This window comes from Theropithecus gelada, chromosome 2 (assembly GCF_003255815.1).
Source record: "Theropithecus gelada isolate Dixy chromosome 2, Tgel_1.0, whole genome shotgun sequence".
Lineage (NCBI taxonomy): Eukaryota > Metazoa > Chordata > Mammalia > Primates > Cercopithecidae > Theropithecus > Theropithecus gelada.
In genome coordinates this window covers 40,586,751-40,614,635 of record NC_037669.1, presented here as the reverse complement: position 1 = coordinate 40,614,635, position 27,885 = coordinate 40,586,751, and the positions used below count along the sequence as shown (strand labels likewise).

Here is a 27,885-nt window from a genome sequence, read left to right as displayed (position 1 = left end):
TTTTATTGCCCATCTTCCTCATAATGGGGTGGGAGTAGAGAAGAGAGAAATGAATACTGAGCAAAACAAGAAAGAATAATAGAGAAAAATACAAAGATTTCTAAAAGGAATGTATAGACCAAAGGAGGCTGTTGGGTATTAACAGTTTAAAAACAAAACAAAACAAAAACAAAACTCACAACATCAGAACTGGCAAGCAAGTGGGGCCTAATATTGCCTAATCAGCACATTTTCCCCTTAAAGGAGCATCTAAATGAAAAGCCACATTACAATAAAAAGGCAAGTATGTTCTCAGAATGAGGGTCCCTAATGATTATAAATTTTTAATCAAAATACCTCAGGCTTCACTGTAGGACATAACTGCCAATTAAGTCAAGCATTAGTGTTGGCTGATAAGGGCACCCTCCCCTGAGTGACATCAAGATTAAGTGACTTATTCTTGCTCTCAGGTACCCCTTCTTTTCATCTTCATGCTGACCATAGCCCTCACATTAAAAATAGTCTTTGTTCACACTGGTCACAACTCAATTGTTTCAGTTTTAGCTTTATTTCATAAAATACTTTCATGCCCTCTACCCTAACTCCTTGATTCAAGTCACCTTGACTGTACCAGAATGTTAGGCCATCTCTTTCACAGGCCATCTATTGAGTTCAACTAGTTTCATTCAGAATCTAGGTGAAATTCAAGAGTATCATGATCAATCTCCTAAATATTGATATATAAGTAGTAGAAATCATCTCCTTTTGGAAAGTTTCATTATATTAAATAGGACTCAAATGACAAATAAATGTAGTAGAAGCATGTTATTTTAGATTGCTCCAAGGGACTGGATAACACCTTTTACTGTGGTCAAGAGTGATGAAGCCAACATCTTAAACATCTCTTTAACAAGAGTGTTAAAACCAACATCCGTAGAGCATTACAAAACCAAACCCAGACCTCCTGTAAGAAATCTGTTAGAGTGAATGGCAAGAATCATGAGACTTTTCTAGCCTATTTTGAAGAGCTCCAGATATATTCTACAACCTTTCTCTATAGAACACTCAAGCAATTCTCATACCGAGGATGGTTAAGACTTTCTTATAATCAAGATCTCTCCTTGTGGAGCCCTTTCAAGGTAAAAAGCTAGGCTCAGACAAATTAAATGTTTAATTGTGAATTCTTTAAATGCATCCAAAATCATTGCCTCACAGTAAATAAGAAAAAAAAGGTCACAGATTGTTTCTGGCTCTTTTGGTCATAACCTGAATTTATATTGGGGTTATTTCCCACTTAAAAAAATAATTTTAAAATTATTTAAAATGTACCATATATAACATAAAAATCAGAAAATAAAACATACACAGAAATCTGTACTTTTGTACGACAAAATATTACATGGGTCAAAGTTTAAACTTTCAGATGAAGTTTTTAAAAAGACAGATGTATGAACTAAAAAGCAGCCTATACTCCTGAATTCAATCATAACAAAATGACTTAATCTGATAGCAGTGAGTCCTTCTATAGATTTTTACCTGTAGAAAATAAGACAAAATTGATCCATTGAGTATTTAACAAAACTAGTCTCTTTTTATTGTGTAAACGGATAACAAGATAAAATAACTATATAACTGAGAAATTTAAAGTTTCTCATGTTTATGCTAGATATATTGTACTTTCAGAAAATGTATTTTCAGAAACATGCAGAAAATACATATTATATTTTCAGAAACATTTCTAAATTGTGTTAAAAATCCTTAAAACTATTCAATCAAATCAGGCCAATTATATATCTTGTTGACAATTTTCTTCCAATAATAATGTGTATCTAAAGGACACTAAATGTCTTACCTTGGAAAGAATTCCCCTCTTATTTCATCTGGCTAACTCTTACTATCTTTTAGGTCTCAAACGTTAACTTCTTCCAGAGGCCTTCCCCAAATCCAGATTACATGCCCTAGTTATATACTCCTGATACCACTTTCTACTTTTACTAACAAAGCATTTAAATACACTGTATTGCAACTGTCTAGAGGTCAAAAATAAAATTAGAACAGCCTCAAAGTGGTAGACAAATCAACCCTTCAGAGTAGACTGCAGTTGCAAATAAGGCGGGGTGGGCAGAGGTAGGAGGGCCATAAGTGAGAAACTCCCTTGTGAAGGAGAAAGGCTTATGCAAAGGCTTCTCAAAGTAGTGCGATAGCCAAACAGGACAGTAAGACTGACTGCATGCTGTGACTTACACTGATCCATTCACTTTTATAATAATATATATGATGGTTTAAAAATTAGATGAGTCAATTTAAGAAAAAGGGTAGTATACACTTTATTTTAAAGATTCACAAACTGGATAAACCTCACCTGTCATAGGATCAAAGAGCTGATTAGCTTCTAGGTCTGTGAAAGTACTACAACAGACAGGACATTTGAAGGAAGCCCGGTTGGTCGAATCTCTCTCATCAGTCTCAATCCTCCTTCTCATGTGGTCCAATTTATATTTTACCACGTTAACAAGAGTACGATAATTGATGAAGTAGTAGTTATGGCGAGTGGTTTTTCCGTCTGCAGCAGTCTCTACCCTCATTCTGCATTTGATAAACTTGTCTCCCTTTAAATTATTCAAAACTGATCGAAGTTGCTTCCGATCAAACTTGAGCAGCTCCAACATATCCTCCTCTTTCACACAGGGGTTCCTGATCAAGATGTCCAAGGCCAAGGCATGCTCAATGCCATAAAATCCCCGGATCACATACTTGGCTAACCGCTTCAATGCTGCTGGAACTTCAGTGAGGACATCTGGGTCTGTCATCTTTAGCAACGAACTCCAACTTTAAATATACTGAATTCAGAAAAAAATAGAAAATTAGCCAGGTATAAAAACATGGTAATCATATCCACCATTCTTGCAGTGCCAGAGAAGTACTCAAAGAGTTTTAAAACATTTCTAATACCTAAGCATTTAACAGAGCAGAACAAGATTTTCCTCTAGAGTGCACAAAAGATTACACCCAAAAAGTTTTACATATTTCTTAAATAGCTACTTTTATGATCTAGAGTATGTTTGATTAAAAAGTAACTTATTTATAAAACAATATATTACGTCAAGTCTCCTTTACTTCAGAAGACAAACACAAAAAACTACATGAAATGCTCACTATTCTTTGGGAATGCTGGAAACCCTGAGAAAACTAGCAGTTAGCATTTCCTAAAAGTGTCTTTGTTTCTTTTCTTGAGTAAAATTTTTCTACCAAGATTCTAGGATGTTTTACATACTCATGCTTTCACAATAATATCACAACAAACCAATAAACACATAAGTAATCACCACCTGGGGTGTTTGACAAAATCATTAACTGGTGTAAAACTGAAAGAAAGTAATACTTAGATCCAGATAGTTTTACTAACCTTGAAAAATTAAATCTGATAATCAAGGAAAGACCATCCAGTCCTTAAAAAGGTAGAAAATGAGAGAGGGAGAGCAGCCCAAAATATTCTTAAATACTGAATCCCTTAACAAAGCAGAAACTAAGTGTATCTCATTTCCATACCATGACACAGAAAGCTGTCTTCTCAAAGCCCATATTGGCATGTGGTTTAATTTAAAAACCTGGGCTTCTGGAGGTGGAGGTTGCGGTGAGCCAAGATTGCGCCACTGCACTCCAGCCTGGGCAACAACAGCGAAACTCAGTCTCCAAAAAAACAAAAAACAAAAAAAAAAACCTGGGCTTTGAAATTCAGAGTACCAGCCTGTGTTTTGGTAACTATGTAATCCTGAGCAAATCCCTTAAACAATTTCAAACCACATTTTACTCTCTAAGATATAAGGATAGTATCAACTACCTCAATGGAGTTGTGGTGATTAATAAGAATGTAATTAAAGTGCTTAGGAAGGACAGCTTCCATATCAACTTAATATGTTCCAAACTAAAAATGGCTAGACTATCCACATAGATTAAATCAAGTTAAATTTCCCTAGCCCACAGGGAATTTTTTTTTTTTTCTTTTAATAGAGACAGGTGCCCTGTTGCCCAGACTAGAGTTCAGTGGTGTGACTTGGCTCAATGCAGTCTCAACCTCCGGGGCTCAAGCAATCCTCCCACCTCAAACTCCCCAGTAGCTGAGACTACAGGTGGACACCACCATGACTGACTAATTTTTGTATTTTTTGTAGGGACAGGGTTTCACCATTTTGCCCAGGCTGGTCTCGAACTTCTGAGCTCAAGGGATCCACCCATGTTGGGGGCTTCCTAAAGTGCTGGGATTATAGATGTGAGCCACCACACCCAGCACAGGATTTTTTTTTTTTTTTTTGGAGACAGGGTCTCAGTCTGTCACCTAGGCTGGAGCGCAGTGGCGCGAGCTCAGCTCACTGCAACTTCTGCCTCGCGGGTTCAAGCGATCCTCCTGCCTCAGCCTCCTGAGTTGTTGGGACTATAGGTGTGTACCACCACACCTGTCTAATTTTTGAATTTTTAGTAGAGACAGGGTTTCACCATCTTGGCCAGGCTCCACAGGATAATTTTTAACAGACATCCCACTGAATATTTCATGGAGAATCATATTCTGTTATTAATACTAGTTTCAACTGACCTTTTTATTTGAAATCAATGGTTATCAACCCCAACAGATTTAATACTCTTTTTATAAGAAATGTTTTGATATCCATAGTACCATACTATAAGGAAACTCTACACACCAATCTATAACCAATCTATGCACATATTTTGGGGGCAAAATATAAGGCCTTTCGTGTAATAAAGGAAAAGGCAGTCAAAAGAAAACATGTACTTTAGGTTATAAATACTTAGGTATGACTATATATTATAAGATATAACAAAGTAGCACCTAGATCCAAATCTGTGAACCTAGAGCCTTCCCGCTACCCCAGGGCTTAAGGATGCCCGGCAAGTGCCTGGGCTAGACACCAAAGTAGTACCACAGCATACTACTGGACACACTTTGCTTTCCTTCTCAGTTTGGTCTGTACATTGTACTTGAACCCAGTTTTGGTTTTTTGTTGTTTTACATCCTCAACAGTTGTCAGAACACAACATATGGCTTCTGAAACATTCAACAAAGAACAGCAAAAAAATGTCAACATAACCTGTTTCCAGGATTATTTCCTACTATTGTATTCTCCTTCCCTGTTCCATACATGCCATGTCCCAGACTAATAGTTCTCAAGCCTGGTTTTAAAGCAGAATCATCTAGGGAACGTTTTAAGAATACTGACCATGGGCCCCGTTCCTAAAGGTTTTGTCTCAGGTGGTTCGGGGCGGCCAGATTTGGCATCACACAAATTTTTAAAGCTCTTTAGGTGGCTCTACTATACAGCAAAAGTACCTACTATATATCCTGCCAATGCTCATCCTGCATGGAGAGGTCCCTGTGCCACTTATCACTCAGCCTGTTTCCTTTGCCTAAAACACCCTAGGGAGCTGTGAAGACTAAAGTCAGGGAGTGATGTGAAGACTTTACAATCCAACAGTTTTGGGGTTTAAATCCCAGTTCCAGTATTTCTTAGCCCCCCTGACCCCGGAAAATTCTCAGACTCATTTTCTCTATATATAAAAAGTGATTAGGCCAGGTGCAGTGGCTAATACCTGTAATTGTAACACCTTGGGAGGCCGAGATGGGGGGACTGCTAGAGTCCAGAAGTTGAAGACCAGCCTAGGAAACACAGTAAGACCCCACCTCTATAAAAATTTTAAAACTTAGCCAGGTATGGTGCCGTGCACCTGTAGTACCAGCTGAGGTGGATCAACTGAGCCAGGAGGTCAAGGCTGCAATGAGCCATGATTGAGCCACTGCACTCTAGCCTAGGTGACAGGACATGACCCTCAAAAAAAAAAAAAAGTGATTAACGGTCCCCTGCTCACACAGTTAATGTATGAACTCAGTGAGATAATTAATGCAAAGTGTTCTGCTTTCAGGGCTGGCATAAGAGTTCAATTAAGTACTGGCATTCATAATAAATCCCCTATTTAGAAAAACGACTCTTATACCAATATGAAGAATGGACTCACATGGGTGAAGGTGGAGGCAATGTGGAAGTATTGGGGGTATAAAATCAAACTAAGGAAGAAGGCAAAAAATTGCAAGAAGAGAACAGAATGAATGAAAGTTATTACAGAAAAAAAAATAACAAGGACCCAACAAAATATATTGGATACAGAATATGAGAGTAGGAAAAATCTTAAATAGCTCTGTTTTGAGCCAGTGTAGCTAGGAAAAGTACTGCCATGAGAAATAGGTGACACTTGAAGAGGAGCAGATATGGAAGAAATGAGGAAATCATTTTTAGAAGTGTCTCTGAGGAAATACCATAGGATATTCCTCTGAATATGCCCAGCAGGTAGCTGAACAAATGAAACTAGAGCTTAGGAATGAAATGAAGCTGTGCCACCTTGTTCAAAATCTGTGCATTCTAAAATCCTCCTTCCTGACCACTAACTTCTCTCCTCCACCACTTCCCACTCACACTGAATCTCCTTACTCAATCTCTAGAGGTCTTAGGTAAGAATTCTCAAACTGGCAGCCCCCCCGCCCCACGCATTGTTTCACCCAAAGAAATGTTTCAAAAAGTTTCTGAATTAGTTGTCAACATTTAAAAATTGTAAGAGTTCACATAAATTTCAACTTCCAGCTCCTCCTGAAAAATTGGAAATATCTGAGGAAAAAGTGAGCCCATGGTCCCACATGGAAACAATAAGCTGAAGACGAATAGCAGCTGGCATTATTAGGGAAGGAGTATGGCTGGTCTCTGGAGACTTCTGAGTGTGGTACCTCCTAGGACCTTTGTTTCTTCCTTTGATCTTCATAGTCCATGAGTCATATCCCAGCCTCACCTCCCTACCCCAGTCCAGACACGTGTATTTTAATCATATAAACATTTAAGGACTATTGTGCACCAGGCACGGAGCTAGAGAAACAAAGTTGAAAAGAATGCACCCTCTGCCCTGTCTACCCTGTCAGCCTCATATCCAGCCACACTAGCATATTCTCAATTCCATAAGCCACATGTGCTTTCCGTGCTTACCAGAGCTTTGCACATGCTGTTCCTTCTGCCCCTACAACTAAGCCAACTCCCTTCTCCTAATCATCCTTCAAGTCTCAAATGACGTTTCCTCATAGAGGCCTTCCCAGACTCCCCATTAGGTAGCGTACAATCATCCCGTCTCACATGTTCCATGGCTCTTTCTCCCTTCTTGTACTTTCTCCATGTCTATCTCTAAGACCAGACTTCATTTTATTCACCAATTAATTTCCAGTATCTAGCACAGCCAGACAAGTACTTCCATAAAACTTTCCATATGTGTCCTAGGTACACGTGTTGTTCCAACAGGGCTCATTTTGCCAGCTTCCCCCCGCTTCACTTCCTCCACCCTTGCTTCCACGGTAGAATTGGACAGGCTATTGGGCACTCTCTTCTTAAATTTAAAACAGTTTTAAGCTGGAGGTGAGTGGATCAAATTCACGATGTTAAAAGTGTGCGCTGACTGCAGAGTGGAGAAAAAAGCTGGATGCGAAGAGTCCAGTTAGATTACTTCAGTACACCACTACTCCAGTTCTAGAACAACCTGGGATTCTACACATCTAACTGCGGTGTTCTGGTACATTTCATGGCACTTTCCACGCCTTCACTGAACACATAGCGGCAAACTACTGCGAAACCTCCGGACCCAGCTGCCCTCCACGAGACGCGTTCGGTGATATGCACTCCTCCCCACTGCGAGACCCCGAGACCCCAAACTCCCTCGGACTCTCCCAGTTGGGTCTAGGGCCACACTCGGCGCACCCAAGCCCGCCCTACCCGAGGTCCCACACGGGCCGTTCCGGGGTCAATGGTTCTTTGGAGAACCAAGAGGACCAAGGCAAGAGGGTAATTCAATAGGGGAGGATAGTTAAGAGGGAGCGAAAGGAAGAAGAAATCATGAAATGCAATGCCCGGCCAGGGAACTCCGAACAAGGAACAGGGAACAAGGTTTACCAAAGCGAATCCTGGAACACTCCCACTACAGCTGCCCTCAGCTCTTCAACTACCGGCTTAAATGAGCCACGCCTCTTACGCGACAAAGAAAACGCACTATTCCTGCGACCAGCTGGGGAAACACCCCGCTACCAGACCAGCCAATCAGCTCAGTGAAGCCTTCGATTCAGACAGTCACGCTCCGAGCGGCCAATGAAATTGAAAGCTCTGCCCTCCATGCCCAACTCTGATTGGCTTACAATCCCGGAACAGGCGTTAACCCAAGGAAGGCAGTGGCAAGATGGCGTCCCTGGATCGGGTGAAGGTACTGGTGTTGGGAGACTCAGGTGAGCGTCTTACCCCACCTCTGGGGCTCCAGACACTTTTGAGTTACCCAGTAACCCTCCCCTTACCTTCCTTCCCTCAACTTCCTGGCTCTTCGGCCCGTGGCTGAAGTCCCTCCGAAGTCCTGAAGACTACACTTCCCAGGGGACTTTGCTCCGTGTGACGACGCGGCGGCGGCGGCGTCGCGCGGGTGGGGGTCGCGGAGCCCGGGTCTTTTTCCTTCGCGGCTTTCCACATCAGTCTCCCAGACGACTGCAGCCTAGAGTGTATTGTCAGTTATTTTATTTGAAAAAAAAAAGGCAGGCATTGAGTATTGTATGGAGTTCTATGTTAAGGGTACAGAAGTTAGTAGGACCGTGCCTTCAAGAGATTTTGTTCATTAAGGAAGTCAAACGTGCACTGACAAACGTGAACTGGCAAGCGCTTCTCATACATTAACTCATTTAATTCTGAGATTAGTCCTATGATCACATTTTACGGATGAGAGTAGTGAGGCAGAGAGATGTGAGTGGCAGAATCCTTTTGAACGCAGAGTCCACAAACTTAAACGCTAAGTTATAAATACGCAGTGACATATTGGGTGGTGGTCCTGTTTTATTCTTAACTGAGCTTCTTGACTTCCTGGTTCTCGTTTGATCTTCATTGAAAACCTATTATGTCCTAGACTGTACGATAGAGAAATTAAAGTAAGAGTTTTATTCTGAAGCAGCTAGGATTTAACGCTGAGCCGAATTTAATCCTAGTGTTAAAATTCTTTTTTTTTTTTTTATCTCAATGGATGCAAAGAAAAATTATTTTGACCCCTGGGACATTTGAGAACTACAGCTGACTTCTGGATTTCCAGCTCCCACCTCACTGCCCTTATCTTTTCTTCCATAATCCCCAGTTCATCTGTCCTTAGTAACTTCAATAAATGCTGAACTTGCATTTTATAGATGTGCTCTTCTGGAGTTGGCCTAAGAGCGTGTTTTGTGAGCAGAGACATTGTGCTAGATGCTTGGAGGTGGAGAGGCTTGAAAACTAGCTTAACAGAAACTAAATAAAATTGTGGCCGGCAAAGATAGGTTAAGACTGTTTTCACATTGCCCTGAGTATTATTTGCATTACGAAATATTTTACAGAGAGCATTATTTAATATTCCCCTAAGAAAGTTGCCTTTTGAAACTCAATGAACATAATCACAATTTATGTCGACTTCATTTCTATCAGGTAGCTTGAAGTGGTGCCAAAGTTAATTTAATAAAATCACTCAGTTTTACAGATAAAGAAAGTAATGGTGGCCTAAAGGGACTTAGCAAGAGTATCACTGAGTAGAATTTAGAATCCAGAACTAACAGACTTCTTCACGATATGTTAAGTGAGTGTTTTCTGTCCTCTATAATTCCATTTTCTGTTGTATGTAACAATCCCTTCATATTACAAACTGCTGCAACTAGTCAATTTATTTTCTTTCCAGCAGGCACTGTATTAGGTTCTGGGGTTATAACTGTGGAATTAATGCATCATATAACAGGAGTAGAATTAGCTGCTACATTAAATGTGGAAAAGTAATCAGGCAATTGATAAGCTTCCCTACCCCCACCCCCCCACCCTTATGGTTTAGTTGTGAAGCAGAAGACACAGCTGTGATGGCCAGGAAAGTGATTGATATTGTCACACATTCACTAATGTTAACCTTTATGTGCAGATGTTGTCACACATTCACTAATGTTAACCTTTATGTGCAAAGTTAGTTATTGTCTTTTTATCTTTTTAAAAGGCAATTTTGTCAGTCTCCTTTTAACTGTCATTTAATAGTACACAGTCTGACAGGTTAGAATACACTTTTTACACTTCCTCTGCCTTTGTTTCAAACCTGAAAGTTTATTTTTAAATAAAGACCATTTCCCTCATAAAATTTTGAGGGTTTCACAAATATATAAAGAAATGACTTAGCCAGACAAGGTGGCTCTTGCCTGTAATCCCAGCACTTGGGGAGTTTGAGTCAAGTGGATTGCTTGAGCTTAGTTCAAGACCAGCCTGGGCAACATGGCAAGACCCTCTCTCGACCAAAAACAATACAGAAAGTTAGCCAGGTGTGGTGGTGCACGCCTGTAGTCCCAGCTACTCAGGAGGCTGAGGTGAGAAAATCAGTTGAGCCCGGAAATTTGAGGCTGCAGTGAGCTAGGATCGTGCCACTACACTCTAGTCTGGATAATAGAGTGAGACCCTATCTCAAAGATAAAAATAAAAAGAAGAAAGAAATGAGTTGATATTTGGAGATTTGTTTTCTATCCTATTGAGATATTTGGTAATTTGGTGAAGAACCCTGAAAGTCTCACTACCATCTGGTTTTCTCTTTCTTTCAGAGATTAGGGACTAGTTTAACATGTTACCAAATAGCTGTATTTGGAGCTGACATTTATTTATATTGGGACTTTTTTCCCCCCAAGTACGTCAAGTGCATTCTTTTGATCCAATTTAGTTCTAAAGGTGAAAACATAGAGTCAGAAGCTCCCAAAATTCTTAAAGAAATGAAATTAGCCATTATTCCCTAGCACTTCAACTGTTCTTACTGTTTAGGGTTTCATCCCGTGTTAGCTAATACTTAATCACCCAAAGCAGTTAATTCATGGAGAGCTATACGATTTTACTGCCTAGAAATGTTTACCCTAACACAATTAAGCTAAACTAGGCCTCAAGTGTTGCATCAAGCAGTTAAGTGGCTAGATACATTCCTTGAACATAAACAAACCTATTTACAAATACAGAATCAATGGTATATCCTAAAAGTTACAGATATCAGATACAATGCAGTAAACTCAATGACAAATATAATTTTGAGTGTTTAAAAATCTTGAATGTTTCTATGTAAAAAAATTAAAAGAATGAAGAGAAGCCTGGTAAAATGTTTGATTCAATTACACATACATAAAATGATTAATATATTTAATAGATAAAGAGCTCATATCAATTAATAACACTAAAACCCGGTAGATAAACGTACAGAACAGATCCACAGAGAATTTATGAGAGGAAAAACAACTGATTTGCCAGGATAATCATAATGATAATCTTTGATCTTTATCAGAAAGTAAAGAAATGCAGACTAAAGTAAGATGTCACTCCCCCCCCCCCCGCCCACCGAGACAGAGTGTTGTTCTGTCACCCAGCCTGGAGTGCAGTGGCCGATCTCAGCTCACTGCAGCCTCCACCTCCTGGGTTAAAGCAGTTCTCCTGCCTCAGCCTCCCAAGTTGCTGGGCTTACAGGTGCCCACCACCACACCCGGCTAATTTTTGTATTTTTAGTAGAGACGGGCTTCACCATGTTGGCCAGGCTGATCTCGAGCTCCTGACCTCATGATCTGCCTGCCTCAGCCTCCCAAAGTGCTGGGATTACAGGCGTGAGCCAAAGCGCCTGGCCAAGATGTCTCTTTTATTCCTTTATCAGGTTAACAAAGATGAAAAACCAACTACATGATACTGTTGAGGTGCAACAAGACCTGCAGGCTCAAGTGTATGGCTGATGGCAGCATAACCCCATGAAGTTATTTGTCAATACATATCTAGAACTTCAAATGTTTCCTTTTAAGTACTGAGTTTACTTCTGGGAAGGTATACTAAGGACATAATTTTAGTTTTAAACAAAGGTTTAAACAGAAATAACCTTTCACTAGCATATCAAAAATTTCAAAACACCCTAAATATCTAATCATGGAAGAATGGTTAAGTAAATTTTTATGTCTACTCTTTGAAGTACTATGGAGATACTTTAAATGTTTATGAAGATTTTGGAATAATATGGAAACTTTTAGTCAATAAATTCTAATTAAGGTTCTGATCTAAGTACTGAAGATAAAAAAGATGCATGAGAACCCTCAAGGAACTTAAAATTAAATAGAGTTGATAAAACCTATAAACAAACACATATGATAATGTATTTTAAGTGCTCTGTAGGAAAATGTACAGGGTACAGTGGAGGCCCAGAGGATAGTGGATGTTATGCTTAGTTCTCCCTGTGTGGGGTCAGAAAATACTTTATAACTAGAATGATGCTGAGTCTCCAAAGGTAAATTCACCAGGCCAATGTGGGAGGGGAGGGAAAGGAGAGGATGGGTAGGATATTCCAGACAGAACAAGCTATGGAAGCAGAGGCTTATGTTGTTTTATTGTTTTTAAGTATACTGTGTATATAATCACAATAACCACCTGCTCATAGAAAAACTTTTCATGTGGAATTAAATAAACCTTCATGTTGACAGTAGTCTTAAGGTGTTTTTTTTTTTTTTAGAGAGACAGGGTCTCTCTCTGTCACCCAGGCTGGAGTACATCAGTGTGATCATAGCTCACTGCAACCTCCAACTCCTGAGCTCAAGGGATCATCTGCCTGAGTAGCTAGGACTACAGACGCAGGCCACCGTGCCTGGCTAATTTCTTTAATATTTATTTTTTGTAGAGATGCAGTCTTGCTATGTTGCCCAGGCTGGTCGCAAACCCCTGGGCTCAAGTGATCCTCCTGCCTCAGCCTCCCAAAGCACTGGAAGTACAGATGTGAGCCACTGTGCCTGGCCTTCATTTGTGCATACTTTCTAGGTTGTAAATGTAACTTTTAATAATAAAAATTAACATAAACAATAGGTTCATACACAGTAGGATCAAAGAGATGATCTAAATTTTTGATAAAACTAGTGATTTGTAAAAATACCAACCATGTTTGTCATAATGGAACCCCAAAAATGCTGTTAATGCATGAGTGACTCCACACATGGATGTAGAGGAAGAGCTCATTCCCTTTCCTCTTGATACAAATCTCTGAATGCTATCCTTAGCATTAATAACTAGGTTTCCCTAAGCCCAAGAAATCGAAAAGAAGATCAAATGGTGACTTAAAGGGACATGATGTAGAAGAGGGAGTTGATCTTTTTTCCAAAAGCTAAGTCTGGGCTAAGTGATTGGCTGCTTTTTGTAAATCACCATGTGGGAGAACTGGAGTGTCTAAATTTAGAATTGTGAAATGGTGAATCCCTCTCACTGACAGTATTCAAGCTCAGTCTGGAAGACCGAAGACCCTCTAACAGGATGCCATGGAGGGGACCTCAGCGTTGGTGTGAAGGAGAGAGGGATTACTTCTAAGATCTGTTGAGATTCTGCAATTCTAAAATAGGCTAAATTGATTAAATCATTCAAAAGGAAAGGGATTCATTAATATGAAATTGCCCTAGACCAGTGGTTCTCAAAGTGAGACCCCTGGACCAGTATCAGTATCACTTGGGAACTTGTTAGAAATCTTGGTCCCCAAGACAGACCCTCTAAATCAGAAAGTATGGGGGTGGAGCCCAGCATTCCATGTTTTAACCCACCCTCTGGGTGATTCTGATACTAAATTTGAGAGAACCACTGCCTTTTACCATCTTCACTTTATTCAGTGAAGCTTATATTGTTGGTATGGCATTCTAACAACTATGCTTTACTTAACATTATTCCTGTGTAGTATTAGTCTTACTCTTTCCAAAACAGATTTCAGCATCGTCTCTTACATGACTAGAGTTCTTGTATCTCTTACAGGTGTTGGGAAATCTTCATTAGTCCATCTTCTATGCCAAAATCAAGTACTGGGAAATCCATCATGGACTGTGGGCTGCTCAGTGGATGTCAGAGTATGTGTCTTTTATATTTTAGTTTTTCAATAATTGTACTAAAGATAACTGCTTCTGGTTACATGATCAAATTACAGTACTATGGTCAAGATTAATAGCAATAGCTAGAATTTGTTACATTCATACTATGTGCCAGGTACTATGCCAGTTGCTTTACATGTCTCTTCTTATTTCACCTTTTTAAAACTGAGATGTGTAGGTGCAGAAACTAAGGCAAAGTCAAGATTTGAACAGTTTGATGCCACAGACTTCAGTTTTAATCACTATGCTATTTATCTAGAGTTCACATAGCATCCTCTGTAAATAATTCTGTGTAAGCTTGTGCTATTAAGACGGCCAGCTTTCAGCTAGAAATATAATGCAAAGGCAAAAGCTCCTGGAGCTTCATGTCTGGGTCATTTGTTCCATCTTGTGTTTAGGAATTAGGTATAGTTTTAATTAAATTAAATATCTTCCCAGATATCATTGGTCCTTGCTAATGCCAGCTAGTTCTGACAAGTCTCTCATCTGCTGGCACACCTCTCTCCTTTATGTTAAGAAACATAGGGAAGGCAACGTAGTTGGCTAGATTGATAGTTATTTTCCTTCTGTTCTTTGAAACTATTGTTCCATAGCTCTGATTTACATTGCTGCTGATTAGAAATCTTCCATCAGCCTAATTATTATTCCTTTTTAAGGTAATTTCTTCTTTGGTTGCTTTTAAAATATTTTTTGTGGTTTTTTAATCTTTGCTATTTCGTTGTTTTGCTAACCTGTATCTAGGTGTAGGTTCGTTTTTATTCATCCTATTCAGAATTAGTCATGGTTCTCATGTCTTTATTCTTCAGAATTTTAAGTCATTATCTGTCTTCCCTCATTTCTTCTATCCCTTCCTCTTGGCTTTCTATGAGATTTTTGTTCTTCATAACTGTTAATATTTCTCCTTGCTGCCTTCTGGATGGTGTACTCATATCTGCCTTCCAGTTAACTAAGAATCTCTTCAATTATATCTAATCTGCTTTTTAATATATCTACACTGTTTTTCATCCCAAGTACCTATACTTTTTAATTTCTAGATGCTCCTTTTAGTTCTTTTTAAAATGTAAAAATTTTCCAAAATGTCCTGATCCTTCATTATGGTGTCTGTTTTTTTATTTTAATCATTTCTAACATAGTTATTTTTTTCTGGAGGAGAGGTAGCTATGCTTCTTGCTATATATGCTACTCTGCTTCATGGAAATGTATCTCCTTGTATGGCTTGTAATTCTTTAAGATGATCACATCTTCAACAGGATTTTTTTCCTCTCCCTTTGGAAGTGCTGTATGCTATATTGTGAAAGTATCCCTATACAGTGCCTTTTCATTTCTGTCATTGCCAAGACCCTAAGGATTTCAATTTCTCAGCTCAGATAATGTAAATCTAGGTAATGTAAATTCCCCCAGCATCTGATTGCAGCACAGACCTGTAGTTTCCATTTCTTGTGGACCATTTATCTTATCTCTACCTTCTGTCTGAGGCCCCTGACTGAAAGTTTTTGCCATTTCCCTGAGCCTGTGGACAATGTTTTTCCACCTCTCTTTTCACAGGGCAGCTCATCAAAGGTCCAGATTTCAAAAAGGCAACTACAGTCTAGTCTTCATCACTCATCCACATATACTTTTGCCTTGAACGCTGGAAAACAGGTCTGCTATTCCTGGATGGGCATTAAGACTCCAGGCACCAGCCCTGAAGCTATATCTGAATCTATGTCAGTTCCCACTTCTCACTCTGATTTTAAGTTTTTTCTTCATTTCTAGCATTTGGGGATATTCCTTCCTTTCTCCTAACTTTCTCTTGAGCTAGTCTTCTCTGTCTCTCCTCTGTCTAGTCTTTCTGTCTCAAAATATTTTTATAGCATTTCTATAAGTTTGAAGTAGGAGCTGACCTATTTTGTGTCATTTTGGCCAACCATATTCCTAAATTCAGTGGCAACTTTATTTAGGTTTGGGAGACCCAATAGCAAGTTCTGAACAAATATTCCCTTTGGATTTTTCTAGCTCCCATTCTGTGAAAGAGCATGACATATTGAAAAGAAACTTAGATTTAAACCCTCACCTCCTGAGTCAATTGCCCTTCACTTCTGAAATAGTGACCTTAGACTAATCGGTTTACCTCTTTGAGGCATAGTTACATCATCTGGAAAACAGAGGTCAATAATATGTGCTTTATTGAGTCTACAGGTTTGTAGGAGGGATCAGAGAAGCTTAGTAAGAGGGAAGTTATGGTCTAGTGCTTTACAATGTGAAGTTGTAATTGAACTTTAGTCCAATTTTCTGCCCCTTCCCTGCCTTCTGCCCTACTCCTTTTTCCTATCCCCACCCAGCATGCATTCTATTCATGTTGTTCACCTCTTGTCTTGGTTTTCTTTCCCGCTTGTCTTACTGAATTAGCTAAAACTCCAGTACCATGTTGAATAGAAGTGGCACCAACAAGCATCTTTGTTTCATTCCCATCTCATGGGAAATTTTCAGTATAACACTATTTAGTAAAGTATTTGCTAGAGGGTTTTTTATAGGTATATTTGATTAAAGAAATGTCCTTCTATTCCTCTTACAATGAGAGTTTGTATCATGAATGGGTGTCGAATTTACCAGTCGCCTCTTCATGATAATCATGATTTTCCTGATTTATTCCATTACCGTGGTAAATTATGTTGATTAATTTTTTTGAATGTTAAACCAACCTTGCAGTCCTGTAATAACTCTAAATATGCTTCTTAATTTCCAAACATTTGACAATGTTTATTATCTTTTAATGATTGATTTCAGTTACCTTTCATTGTACTTAGAGAATATACGCTGTATGCTTTCATCCTTTGAAGTTTGTTGAGATTTGCTCCATGTCCAATTTTATAGTCAATTTTGATAAAAATTTCATATTCTCTTGAAAACAAAGTATATTATGTAATCGTTGGGTGCAGTGTTCTAAATATGTGGTAATCATTTTTTAAATCTTCTCCATCTCTATTGGGTGGGGTTTTTTTTTGTTCTGTTTTTTCTATCAATTGCTAAGGAATGAGTAATATAATCTCCAACTATAAGTGTGAATTCGTCTGTTCCTCATTTTAATTCTGTCCATTTTTCATTTATATACTTTGAGATTATATTACTAGATGAGTACTAATTTATGATCGTTTGAACTTCCTAAAGGGTTTAACATTTTATTATTTTAATATGCCCCTCCCTATATCTGGTAATACATTGTACCTTGAAGACTATTTTGTCTGATATTAAAATAGTTAAAGCCAACTTATTTTTAGTTAGTGCTTGTGTGGTTTACCTTATTTACATATTTCAACTTTCGTACTTTCTGTGTCCTAACATTTATGGGATATCTCTTATAAGTAAGATACACTAAATTTTGTTTTGATGACCAGTCTGATAGTCTTAGTATTTTTATTTGGTTCTTGAGCCTTGCCCCCAGATATTCTGACTCAGAGTTATGATTGGTGCCTAAGCATCTGCATTTTAAGAAGCATCTTGATGATTCTGTTGTAGGTGAATAATGCCTTGAGAAATACTGGGTAAGGTGTGGAATCAGATCGCCAAGTGGATATAGAAGTGTTTAATGACAGGACTTATAGAACAGAGGGACAAGACTAAGAATGAGATGCTAATAGGAAGCTAGTACATATTAACGATAAGACAAGGAGGGAAGGGAGTATAGCTGATGGTCCAGAGCATCTAAAGAAGACAGATTTTTAATATAAGAGTAGAGGAATAACACACTAGAAGTAGCTTTGGAGAGTAAGCAAGGCATTTCCTATTTTCTGAACTCCAAGGTAATTAGAATTTTGAAAAGTGAACAGCATCTATCTGAGAGGACATAAGAAGTTGTGTTTTCAAGGCAGAAGCAGAGATTTGTTAATAGAATGAGACTGAGGGTAGGATATAATGGAATTTTGTAACCGTGGAGTAAGATTCCAGGAGAAAAGTGGAAATATTTGGAGAAGAAAACAATTAGGAGTTTAATGATGGGTAGAGGAAGCAAAAGCAGTCTGGGAATAAGAATATGAGAGACCAATTAAGGACCCAATATATATAGTAACAGAGGATAACTGGGATATAAATATCTTGAGTATAACTGGTGGCAAAGTTTCCAAAAGAAACTTTATCTCAGCAGTCCCCTGTATGTGAGAGTGGAGACTTGATTTTGTCTGCAAGGAATGCTTTTGTGCAAAATCCCAGAGAGCAGGCCAACATGAGATTACTAGTTAGTTCTCAAGACGCTGACCAAGTTTTAGAAGTAATTCCCTTTAGAAACTTCTGCTTTGGGGCCGGGTGCGGTGGGTCACACCTGTAATCCCAGCACGTTGGGAGGCCAAAAGTCATTGGATCACATGAGGTCAGGAGTTCGAGACCAGCCTGGTCAACATGGTGAAATCTCATCTCTACTAAAAATACAAAAATTAGCTGGGCGTGCTGGCACACACCTGTAATCCTAGCTACTCGGGAGGCTGAGGCAGAAGAATCGCTTGAATCTAGGAGGCGGAGGTCACAGTGAGCCGAGATCAGGCCACTGCACTTCAGCCTGGGCAACAGAGCAAGACTCTGTCTCAAAAACAAAACAAAAAGTCAAATGTCATATAATTATGTGACTGGGTTTACTGGAATGAGTGTGGCACTAATTGATTCCTTTAAAGACAGTCTTACCTGAATTGTATTATTGTGGAAGAATGGAACACAGCTGAAAATGACTTGCTTTACTGTTCATTGTATCTTAAGCCAGTTGACGTCTGTCTTTTTTTTTTTTTTTTTTTTGAGATGGAGTTTTGTTCTTGTTGCCCAGGCTGGAGTGCAGTGGTGCGATCTCGGCTTACTACAACCTCCACCTCCCAGGTTCAAGCGATTCTCCTGCCTCAGCCTCCCAAGTAACTGGGATTACAGGCATGTGCCACCACGCCTGGCTAACTTTTTTTGTATTTTGAGTAGAGACAGTGTTTTACAATGTTAGCCAGGCTGGTCTCAAACTCCTGACCTCAGGTGATGCACCCGCCTCGGCCTCCCAACATGCTGGGATTACAGGAGTGAGCCACCATGCCTGGCCACGTCTTCCATTTTTTAGAAGAATGCATTGCTTGAGTGACAACATAAGTAAGAGGCATTTTTAAATTATAACCTTAAGGAAAGTTGTCATAGACATGTAAATCACTTTGTTGTTATAATAAAGTGAACAGTTCTTTTCTATAGAAAGAATAACTGAAGCTTATAAAGCCTTTACCTAAATAACTTGGGAGAACACTGTTACCTGTAGCAGCTTTTATATTGCAGTTATAGTGTTTGTTTTAGTGAAACCTGTGAGAAGGGATCTCCAGAATTAGTGTAGATTCATGAATACACACTTTTCAAAACTCTTAGAAACAGTTGCCTCTTTTACTTCAAATCTATTAAGAGCCAACTAAAAATAGAGATGATAGCGGTGATGATGTAATTGTTTAATCTTAAGTACCAGGTGAAGCTAATGAGTTTAATGTATGTGCTCAGTAATTATGAAAATTTTGGATTTAGTATTTAGTACAGAGGTGTTCACAACTGAACTAAAGAGAAAAGAAGGAAAAGTTTTATTTTGTAGTATTCTTCATTCATTCCTGTCTTTAACTTCGCTGCCCCAAGTCTAATGGGAGTAATATAAATGCATGGCTACTCTTAATTATGAAAACAAGACTTAACAAATTTAATCTTTTCACAAATTATAAATAAGCACATTGATTTGTCATTTCTAGTTCACTTCAATGGTAATTTAACTCTCTAGTTTACACATTTCATACAATTGATATTTATTGAATTCCTCTTTGGACAGCATATCAATATACAGGCACTGGGGAGAAGTTAAAGGAATAGTCTCTATCTTCACTAAGCATATGAGGTGGGACACTTTTTATTGCTTACTTTGGCTAGGCATCCATTTTCATACTAATTCATTTAATTCTCACAACCCTCTGAGGCAGAAACTATTAGTGCCCCTATTCGTTTGACATAGAAGCAGTTGAAGCACAGAGGCGCTACATGACTTGTCCTGGATCATATAGTTAGTAAGTTATGGAATTGAGATTCAAACCCAGGCAATCTGCTTCAAGAAACTGTGTTCCTGATCACTACTCTGTACTGCCTCTTGTTCCAGAACAGTATTAAGAAAAAAAAAAAAATTCTCATACTGTTCAATATAGTAGCCAATAGCCTCATGTGGCAATTTAAATTGACTGAAATTAAAAATTTAGCTCCTCAGTTAAACAAGCCACATTTCAATTGCTAAGTAGTCACATGTTGCTAATGGTTACTGTATTGGACATTTCATCCACTCTTTCTTTTTTTTATTATTTATTTATTTATTTATTTTTTTGAAACAGGGTCTCATTTTGTTGCCCAGGCTAGGGTGCAGTGGCACCATCTCGGTTCACTGCAACTTCTGCCTCCCAGGCTCAAGAGATTCTTGTGCCTCAGCCTCCCGAGTAGCTGAGATTATAGGCACGTGCCACCATGCCCAGCTAATTTTTGTATTTTTAGTAGAGGCAGGGTTTCACCGTGTTGACCAGGCTGGTCTCAAACTCTTGGCCTCAAGTGATCTGCCTGCCTCAGCCTCCCAATGTGCTGGGATTATAGGCATGAGCCACCACACCCAGCCTGTATTGGACATTTCTATGGCTGTAGAAAATTCCATGGGGACAGCACTGATATAGAAAATAAGTGTTATAATAGTTCAAGAAAGTAAGTGTAAAATTATCCTAGACACTAATGATTGAATGGGTGGCTTGAGTAAGTGGCTAGATGAACTGTCCCCAAGAAGAGGGCCATATTATAGGTGAAAAAGAAGGAAACAATAGTAAGTTCAGTTCCAAACATGGTGAAAGGAGGTATCTGTGAGCTAGCCAACTGGAACTGTCCTGGAAATGAAATGCTAAAGCTCAAAAGACAATTCTGAGTTGGAATCATATTTATACAAATAATCCTGAACCACTAGAACTGATTCAATTTCTAAAAGAGAAAATTTAGAAAAAGGTGGGGAGAATCTTGGGATATATTTAGAGAGTTGATGGGAAAAGAGGGGTCAGAGAAAGACTAATCAAAGAAATAAGAGGATAGCCAAAATGAACTACAAGAGCAAAGAGAGAGGAGAACTTCATAGAGGGATTGATTTTTAGTTTGAAACAGTAGCAATATGAGGACTGAGAGAGGAAAAAAAATACTGGATATGGTGATGATAAAGTCTCTGCTGACCTATGAAAGTGCAATGGAATATTTGTGGCAGAAACCAAATGATATGACTGGCAGAGAGGAAACAGAGACAGGTTTATTTTTTATTTATTTTTTTTTTGAGACGGAGTCTCGCGCTGTGTCACCCAGGCTGGAGTGCTGTGGCGCGATCTCGGCTCACTGCAAGCTCCGCCTCCCAGGTTCATGCCATTCTCCTGGCTCAGCCTCCGAGTAGCTGGGACTACAGGCGCCCGCCACCACGCCCGGCTAGTTTTTTGTATTTTTAGTAGAGACGGGGTTTCACCATGTTAGCCAGGATGGTCTCGATCTCCTGACCTCGTGATCCACCCGCCTCGGCCTCCCAAAGTGCTGGGATTACAGGCTTGAGCCACCGCGCCCGGCCAGAGACAGGTTTAAATCAATTTTTCACAAAGTTTAGACATTAAATAAAGGAGCAAATGATTACAGAATGGAAGGGAAAGTGAAGGGCTTTTTTAAAACTAGAAAACATTAAGCTTGACTGAAGGCAAAAGAGCAGTAACCAGAAGGGAAGAGACAGTTAGCAGTAACCTTGACACTATTCGTTTGTTCATTTGTTCCTTCAGTACATATGTTGCATACTTCCTTGGTATCAGACACTGTGCAAGGAACTGGAAGTATAGCAGTGAATGAGAGAAATTAATTTCTGCTCCTGTGGTATATTCTCCTAGTATGTCTTTTTCACCTTTCTCTCTTTGTTACCAACTCCCTCCTAAGACCTCCTACCTCCCTTCCTCTCTTTAATAATGATTCTGCAGGTACAAATACTGAACCAAACTTATTAGCATCTACACTATCCACTGTTCTTTCTTGATGTGTCATTTTCTTTCTAAATGTGTTTCTGCATTTTAAAAGTTACAATGAATGAACTCTTCAAATGAAACAAAACCTTATGTACATAGGTCTTAATATTGTTTTCAAGAAAAAGTCAAAAGCTGAATAAATGAGAAGGTCCAAAGTGGCAGCATCATTGAGAAGTATTCCTTTTTCCATTTGATGATCAGCTGTACTGTTGCTTCCTGTTAAGAAAATCCTTTATTGTATAGCTGTAAGGTCTGCAGTGACTCTAAGTATCAGATCCTCAATGACCTGCTTTAAATATAAAACACACTTCTTATAGTTTGGCGTTACCTCCCATCATGTTGGGCTCTCAGTATAGCACCAAAGTACTACTTACTGTGTCGAGAGCAATACTTGTTATAATGTCAGGCTTTCCCTTGGAGATTACTCACACATGTGAAAGATGTGATGTCATAACTACAAGCTGTAAGCTACTGATTTAAAGTCATTGGGATTCATTCCATGTGAATTAGGTTAAACTTAGCCAGTATTAATTAAGTTGGAAAGGAAGGAGGACACCTTATCTTCTGATTTCAGAAGGAAACAGGAAAGGATTTGACTAGGAAAGGTAATTTGTGGTAGAGAAGAGTATAGATGAGTGAGTCAGTCTGGCTTGGGAATATGCATAGCCTGAAAGGTGCTGGCTAACAGGTTTGATACAATGCAAGGCTAAGAGGGTATGCTGCCTAGAAATTTATATTGGATGGTGGCTGTTCTCAGAGGAGTTACAGTCTTTTAGAGGAGGCAACATTAAACACTTGAAATAATTTAGAGAAAAAAATGGTGTGCTGCAGTGGTTGCCAAACTTAATCATGTATCAGAATCACCTAGGGAACTTAAAAAAAATATACAGACTTTTGAGCCCCATCCCAGAAGCTTCAAGGACAGTCCAGGAATCTGTATTTTTTAACAAACTTCCTATTGGTTTTGATTTAGTTTGCTCTCGGAACTGTACTGGAGAAACACTGGAATTTGGTAAATAATAAACTGAATGTAATAAAAACCTGGAGGATGAGTTATCCAAAATGTATTCATGTATTTAACAAACCTGTCTAAGCATCTAATATATGCTAGATGATATGCTATTTTCTAGGGCTAAAGGATGAATAATACATGGTCCCTGCCCTTACACTCAGAGCCCAGAAGAAGAGATATCAGTAGATAAATAAGACAGTGTGCTTAGTGAAATGATAGAGGTGTGTAGGATGCTATGGAAGCAAATAGGAGGAGTGCAAAACGTGCTCTGGTTGATTTGGGCCCAGAAGGAAGGTAGGATCGGAAAGACTTAACTGAAGTGGCTGAGCTTTTTCATGACAGAAAACTTACTCCTTATAAGACCTCATACTGCTTTTTCTCATTGTTTTGCTTAGAAATCTGCTAAAACGTGTGTTTTTTCTGCTTGGTTTAACTTTTTTATTGCTGACTTGGCATGATCACATATTATAAGTTATTTTTGCCATATAACAAAATAGTGATGCCTTCTATTGTAGTATACAAAATTAATTTCCATTATCCCAAATGGTCCTCAGCTGCTGTGACTGTGCTGTTTTCATTTTTCTGTCATACTGTCTTTGATGTCAGTCTGATAATTGTCTTCTTAATGTTAATGTGGCTGTTTATAGAGTAGCATATTTATTTAAATTTTTCCTTGGCCAAAAGGATTTGAACGAAAAAAATGTGAATAAGTAAAAGTGTAAAGCATTAAGTTGAATGTAGTATGTGAGTTTTAGTGCATTTTATGACATCTGTTTTAACTACTGATTTTGTTTTTTTAATTATGATGTCAAAGCCAGTAGATACTTTAGAAATCACATAATACAACTCTTTCATTTTATAGGCAAAGGAACTGAGGCTCCAAGATACCAAGGATAATCAGTGGCAATCAAGGAGTAGAATCTAGGTCTCCTGATACCAGAATAGTCCCATTCTATAAAAGCAGCAGTTCTTAATGAGGGGGTTACAGCAGAATCATTTGGAGAATTGTTCAAAATACACATGCCTAGTATTTAATCCCAAAGGTCCTGCTTCAGTAAGACTGGCATGTATATTTCTTAAAAAAAAAATTAATTATTGGAAGATGCCAATGTGTACTCAGGAACCAGCATACTTTAATCTGCTTGCCACATATCATAATTTGTTTCTGAATAGTTATACAGTACAGGCAATAAATGCCTGTAGAGCCTAGACATAAGGAAAAGAGAGTCTTTGGAGATAACTGTGAGTGAGAAAGTCATTGGAGGATTTTGAGCAAAAGGGCATATGATAGAACTTGCATTTTAAAAGGATCACTGTAGCTACTGTATGGAAGACAAACAGGGAGGTTGGGGGATGCCTCTAGTAGGGAGATCGGTTAGAGACCATTACATCAATTCAGGCAAGGAGATACAGACTTTGACCTGGGTGGTAATAGTGGAGATAGGGAGAAATGAACAGATTTTTGCCATATTTTTTTAAAGTCAAAGCAACAGAACTTGTTGACAAATGCATATGAAAGGAGTCAAGGATCAGTCTTAAGTTTTTGGCCCAAGTAACTGGAAGAATAAAACTGCCTTTTAGATGAAATTGCCACAAGAACAAGTATTGATAGAAAAGAAAAGAGACTGAAGAACTAAACCTTGAGACACATTAGCAATTAGAAATCAGAGAGAGAAGAAGAACCCAAATGGAAGCTGAAAAGCACTAGCCAATGAGATAGGAAGAAAACTAGAAGAGTGTGATATCCCAGAAGCCAGGTGAAAAAATATTGCAAGACACAAGAAGTGACTAGGTGGATCAAATGGTGGAGTAAAATGAAAACTGTTAATTGACCATTGGAGTTAGCAATGTGGAGGTCATTGGTGACCTTGACAAGGAGTAGTTCATTGGGGTCATTAGGGCATAAGTTTGATAGAAATGAGTTCAAAAGATAATGTGAAGAAAAGAATTACCACTAAGAATAGACAACTCTTTGGAGGACTTTTGCTGTGAAAAGGAAAAGGAAAGTGGCATGGTAGCTGGAAGAGGACTTGAGGTCAAGAGAAAGATTTTTTTTAGATGAGGAAAATTATGCCATGTTTGTATGCTGAGAATTGAATTGTGTGGTGAGGATTATCCAGCTGAGAAGGAAAATTTAATGATATAAGGGAGAGAGAGGAGAACTGATAGAATTACATCTTTGAGCAAGAAACTGGGGATGGGATCTCATGCATAGAGAGAGGATTTAGCCTTAGGGACACAGGCAGCCTAAGAAAACAACAAGAAAGAAAGCAGATTATGTGGGCACAGATGGAGGAAAGTGGATAAATACAGGAAGAACAGGTTGTAGAAGTTCTTTTCTAATTGCTTCTGCAATAGGAAGCAAAGTTAGTTGTGATTGAGGATGGGGAAGAGATACTGGAAGTTTAAAAAGAATAATAAGTATGAAATAGTTATCTGGAAGAGAAAAATGGTAAATTAACTGTGGAATTAATTAAAAGGCAGCTCCAAAGGTACACTTAAATTTAGAAAGAATCCATTTATCTTGAATGCGTATTTTTCTGAGCTCCACATTCGGTTGCTGGGTTGTAGACATGGAAGAGGGCAAAAGGTGGATATAACCCAGAGTGGAATTTTGTCAGATGAATGCAATATGAGAGGGGGCAAAGGAGTGACTGTAATGATGGATCATGGAATTTATGCTTAGTTAAGAGGGTGGTAAGGCTTTGGAAGTGGAACAGAGAGCTGTCAAAGATGTTAAGATCAATTAACCAAAAGGTCCTCTGGAGTAAAAATTTTTAAAGTATTAAAGAGAGTAAGCTTAAAAGATAAGAAGTAGCGATCAGAAACTCAGAGTAAGATGCTGAAATGCTTTAAACTGGAATAAGGGTACTTACTAGTTTGTTTAGTGGCTACATTATTTTAATTGATTTGTTAGGTTCATGATTACAAAGAAGGAACCCCAGAAGAGAAGACCTACTACATAGAATTATGGGATGTTGGAGGCTCTGTGGGCAGTGCCAGCAGCGTGAAAAGCACAAGAGCAGTATTCTACAACTCTGTAAATGGTAAAGCATTTTTTAATTTCTATCTTATATTAATGGTCTAAGAGTATAGATCATCTGATATGGAATGCCATAGCATGCCAGACTCATCTTATATTGAGAAAGATGTAATGTACTCACAACCCTTGATTTAAATCTGCATAGTACATTCCAGTTTGTGTTTCTACATTGTAGCCATCTAATTTAATTCAGAACATTGAACCTGTGCTTTGTCTTAAGTGTTTCTATTTATATTATTGTCATAAACTAAATATTGAGAAATAAAATCATATTTTTGATACTTGACATAAAACATGGAACTTAAAATGTTGTCCTCTGGGGCTGCTATCTCTCCAGTGAGTTGACTAAGTACAGTAGGACCATAGGATTCTCATAGTCTTAAGCCAGATATCACAGAGATAGAGGGATTTTGTTCATTTGCCCCTTAGAAAGAGCCTTAAGGCTCTTTCTTAGCTACTTATGAAGAGCTGCTTAAGGGAGTCTTTATGGGTGCAGAAATTTTATCCAGTTATAAATATTCAAATACCTGGAGCAGACTTCCAGATGGAGGTGTGTAATATAGGACATAATTTCCTTTCATAGAGTACCTACTCTATATCAAGAGACTAAACTGCATATACTTATGATTTGCCAATAGAGTTTCTTTCTTAGTCTTCTTAAAAATTCATTTTTAAAACCTGTTTTTACTGTGAAACATAATTCCAACTTCTGTTTGATTAACATACCAAAGGAGTTGGCATTTCCCCCCTGGTAAATGCATAGCCATTAATAGACCTCATTTATGCTGTGCTTAGATCTCACTCAATATTAAGTAAGCATTACATTTATTCAGTATGTTCATTCCTTATATTCCTCTTTTGATGTCTTCCCATATCATGAGGTGTTGTAGATTCTACAAAAAGACGTAGAGAAGGTTCTTTTCACTGGATACATATTATAGGATATAGAATGAGATGTGTCAGTTCAGACTCATATCCTATTTAGCTCAGAATTCTATCTGAAAATATCACAGTCTTAATAAAGAAACAAAGCATTCATAAATGAGACAAAATACAGTTATAAGATGACCTTAATATATGCCATCATCATGCAGAAAAGTATATATAATGGTATATATTAATAGAATGCATATAAATAAGACAAACAATAATAAGACTAGTATAGTGTGAGGTGACCTCTTAGAGAAAGAGAGGGAAGTGAAACCTAGTTTAGACTTATACTTTATCAGTAAAATTACTTGTCAAAGTAAGATATCTATCTGATCTGGCACAGAGAAGTCTGAATATATAACACCTTCAATGTTTAGGTATTTTTGAGACAGAAGTGTCTTTACTTCTCTCCCTTAAGATTAAGATATATTACCATTTGCCATCACCCTGACTCCTTTCATCTCAGCCCCGCCTTGATTCTTCTAGCACATGTTCTGCAAAGCAAGAACTCTCAGCCCAAATGAAAGAGAAAAAATAGGGGAAAAGGGTACTCAAATGCCCTTAAAAGCTCAAAAGTCTTACCTAAAGATCCTCAATAAAGTTTTCCCTGTCCATCTAATAGCCAACTTAGGCTATTAAAATTTATTTAAAAATTTATTAAAATTTATTTATTAAAATTATAAATAAATAATAGAGATAAATACCACTCAAATCCTAGAAGCTATGGAATTCTGAGTTGTAAACTTGTAAGTGCTGAAGAAGAAATCCATCTAATCCATATTTGTTTATCTCTTCTATACCTACTATTCATTAGTGATTTGTCTCCTTTAATGTTATTGAAAGAATTGCATATATCCATGTTGATTTTACAGATAAGACTGAGATATATTTCCATTTCTTAAAAGTAAAAAAAAAAAAA

General features: G+C 38.3%; 2 protein-coding genes across 5 annotated transcripts in view; one reads left to right on the top strand and one right to left on the bottom strand.

The window, feature by feature from the left end:
- The window catches only part of GTF2E1 (general transcription factor IIE subunit 1), a 38,080-nt gene extending 29,959 nt beyond the window's left edge, over positions 1-8,121 (bottom strand). Inside the window, exons 1-3 of one of the 2 annotated variants that reach the window (XM_025377959.1) lie at positions 7,971-8,121; positions 3,386-3,592; positions 2,342-2,819 (exon numbers count right to left, since the gene is read on the bottom strand). In XM_025377959.1, the coding sequence (XP_025233744.1) occupies positions 2,342-2,789 (448 nt within the window). In that variant the 5' untranslated portion in view covers positions 2,790-2,819; positions 3,386-3,592; positions 7,971-8,121. The remainder of the gene's footprint in view (positions 1-2,341; positions 2,820-3,385; positions 3,593-7,970) is intronic. The other variant, XM_025377958.1, reaches the window with a different exon arrangement.
- Positions 8,122-8,220: 99 nt separating this feature from the next.
- RABL3 (RAB, member of RAS oncogene family like 3) overlaps positions 8,221-27,885 on the top strand; it is a 38,851-nt gene continuing 19,186 nt past the window's right edge. For all 3 annotated transcript variants that reach the window (XM_025377866.1, XM_025377868.1, XM_025377865.1), the window contains exons 1-3: positions 8,221-8,296; positions 13,839-13,930; positions 25,911-26,040. In XM_025377866.1, coding sequence (XP_025233651.1) covers positions 8,251-8,296; positions 13,839-13,930; positions 25,911-26,040 — 268 coding nt within the window. In that variant the 5' untranslated portion in view covers positions 8,221-8,250. The remainder of the gene's footprint in view (positions 8,297-13,838; positions 13,931-25,910; positions 26,041-27,885) is intronic.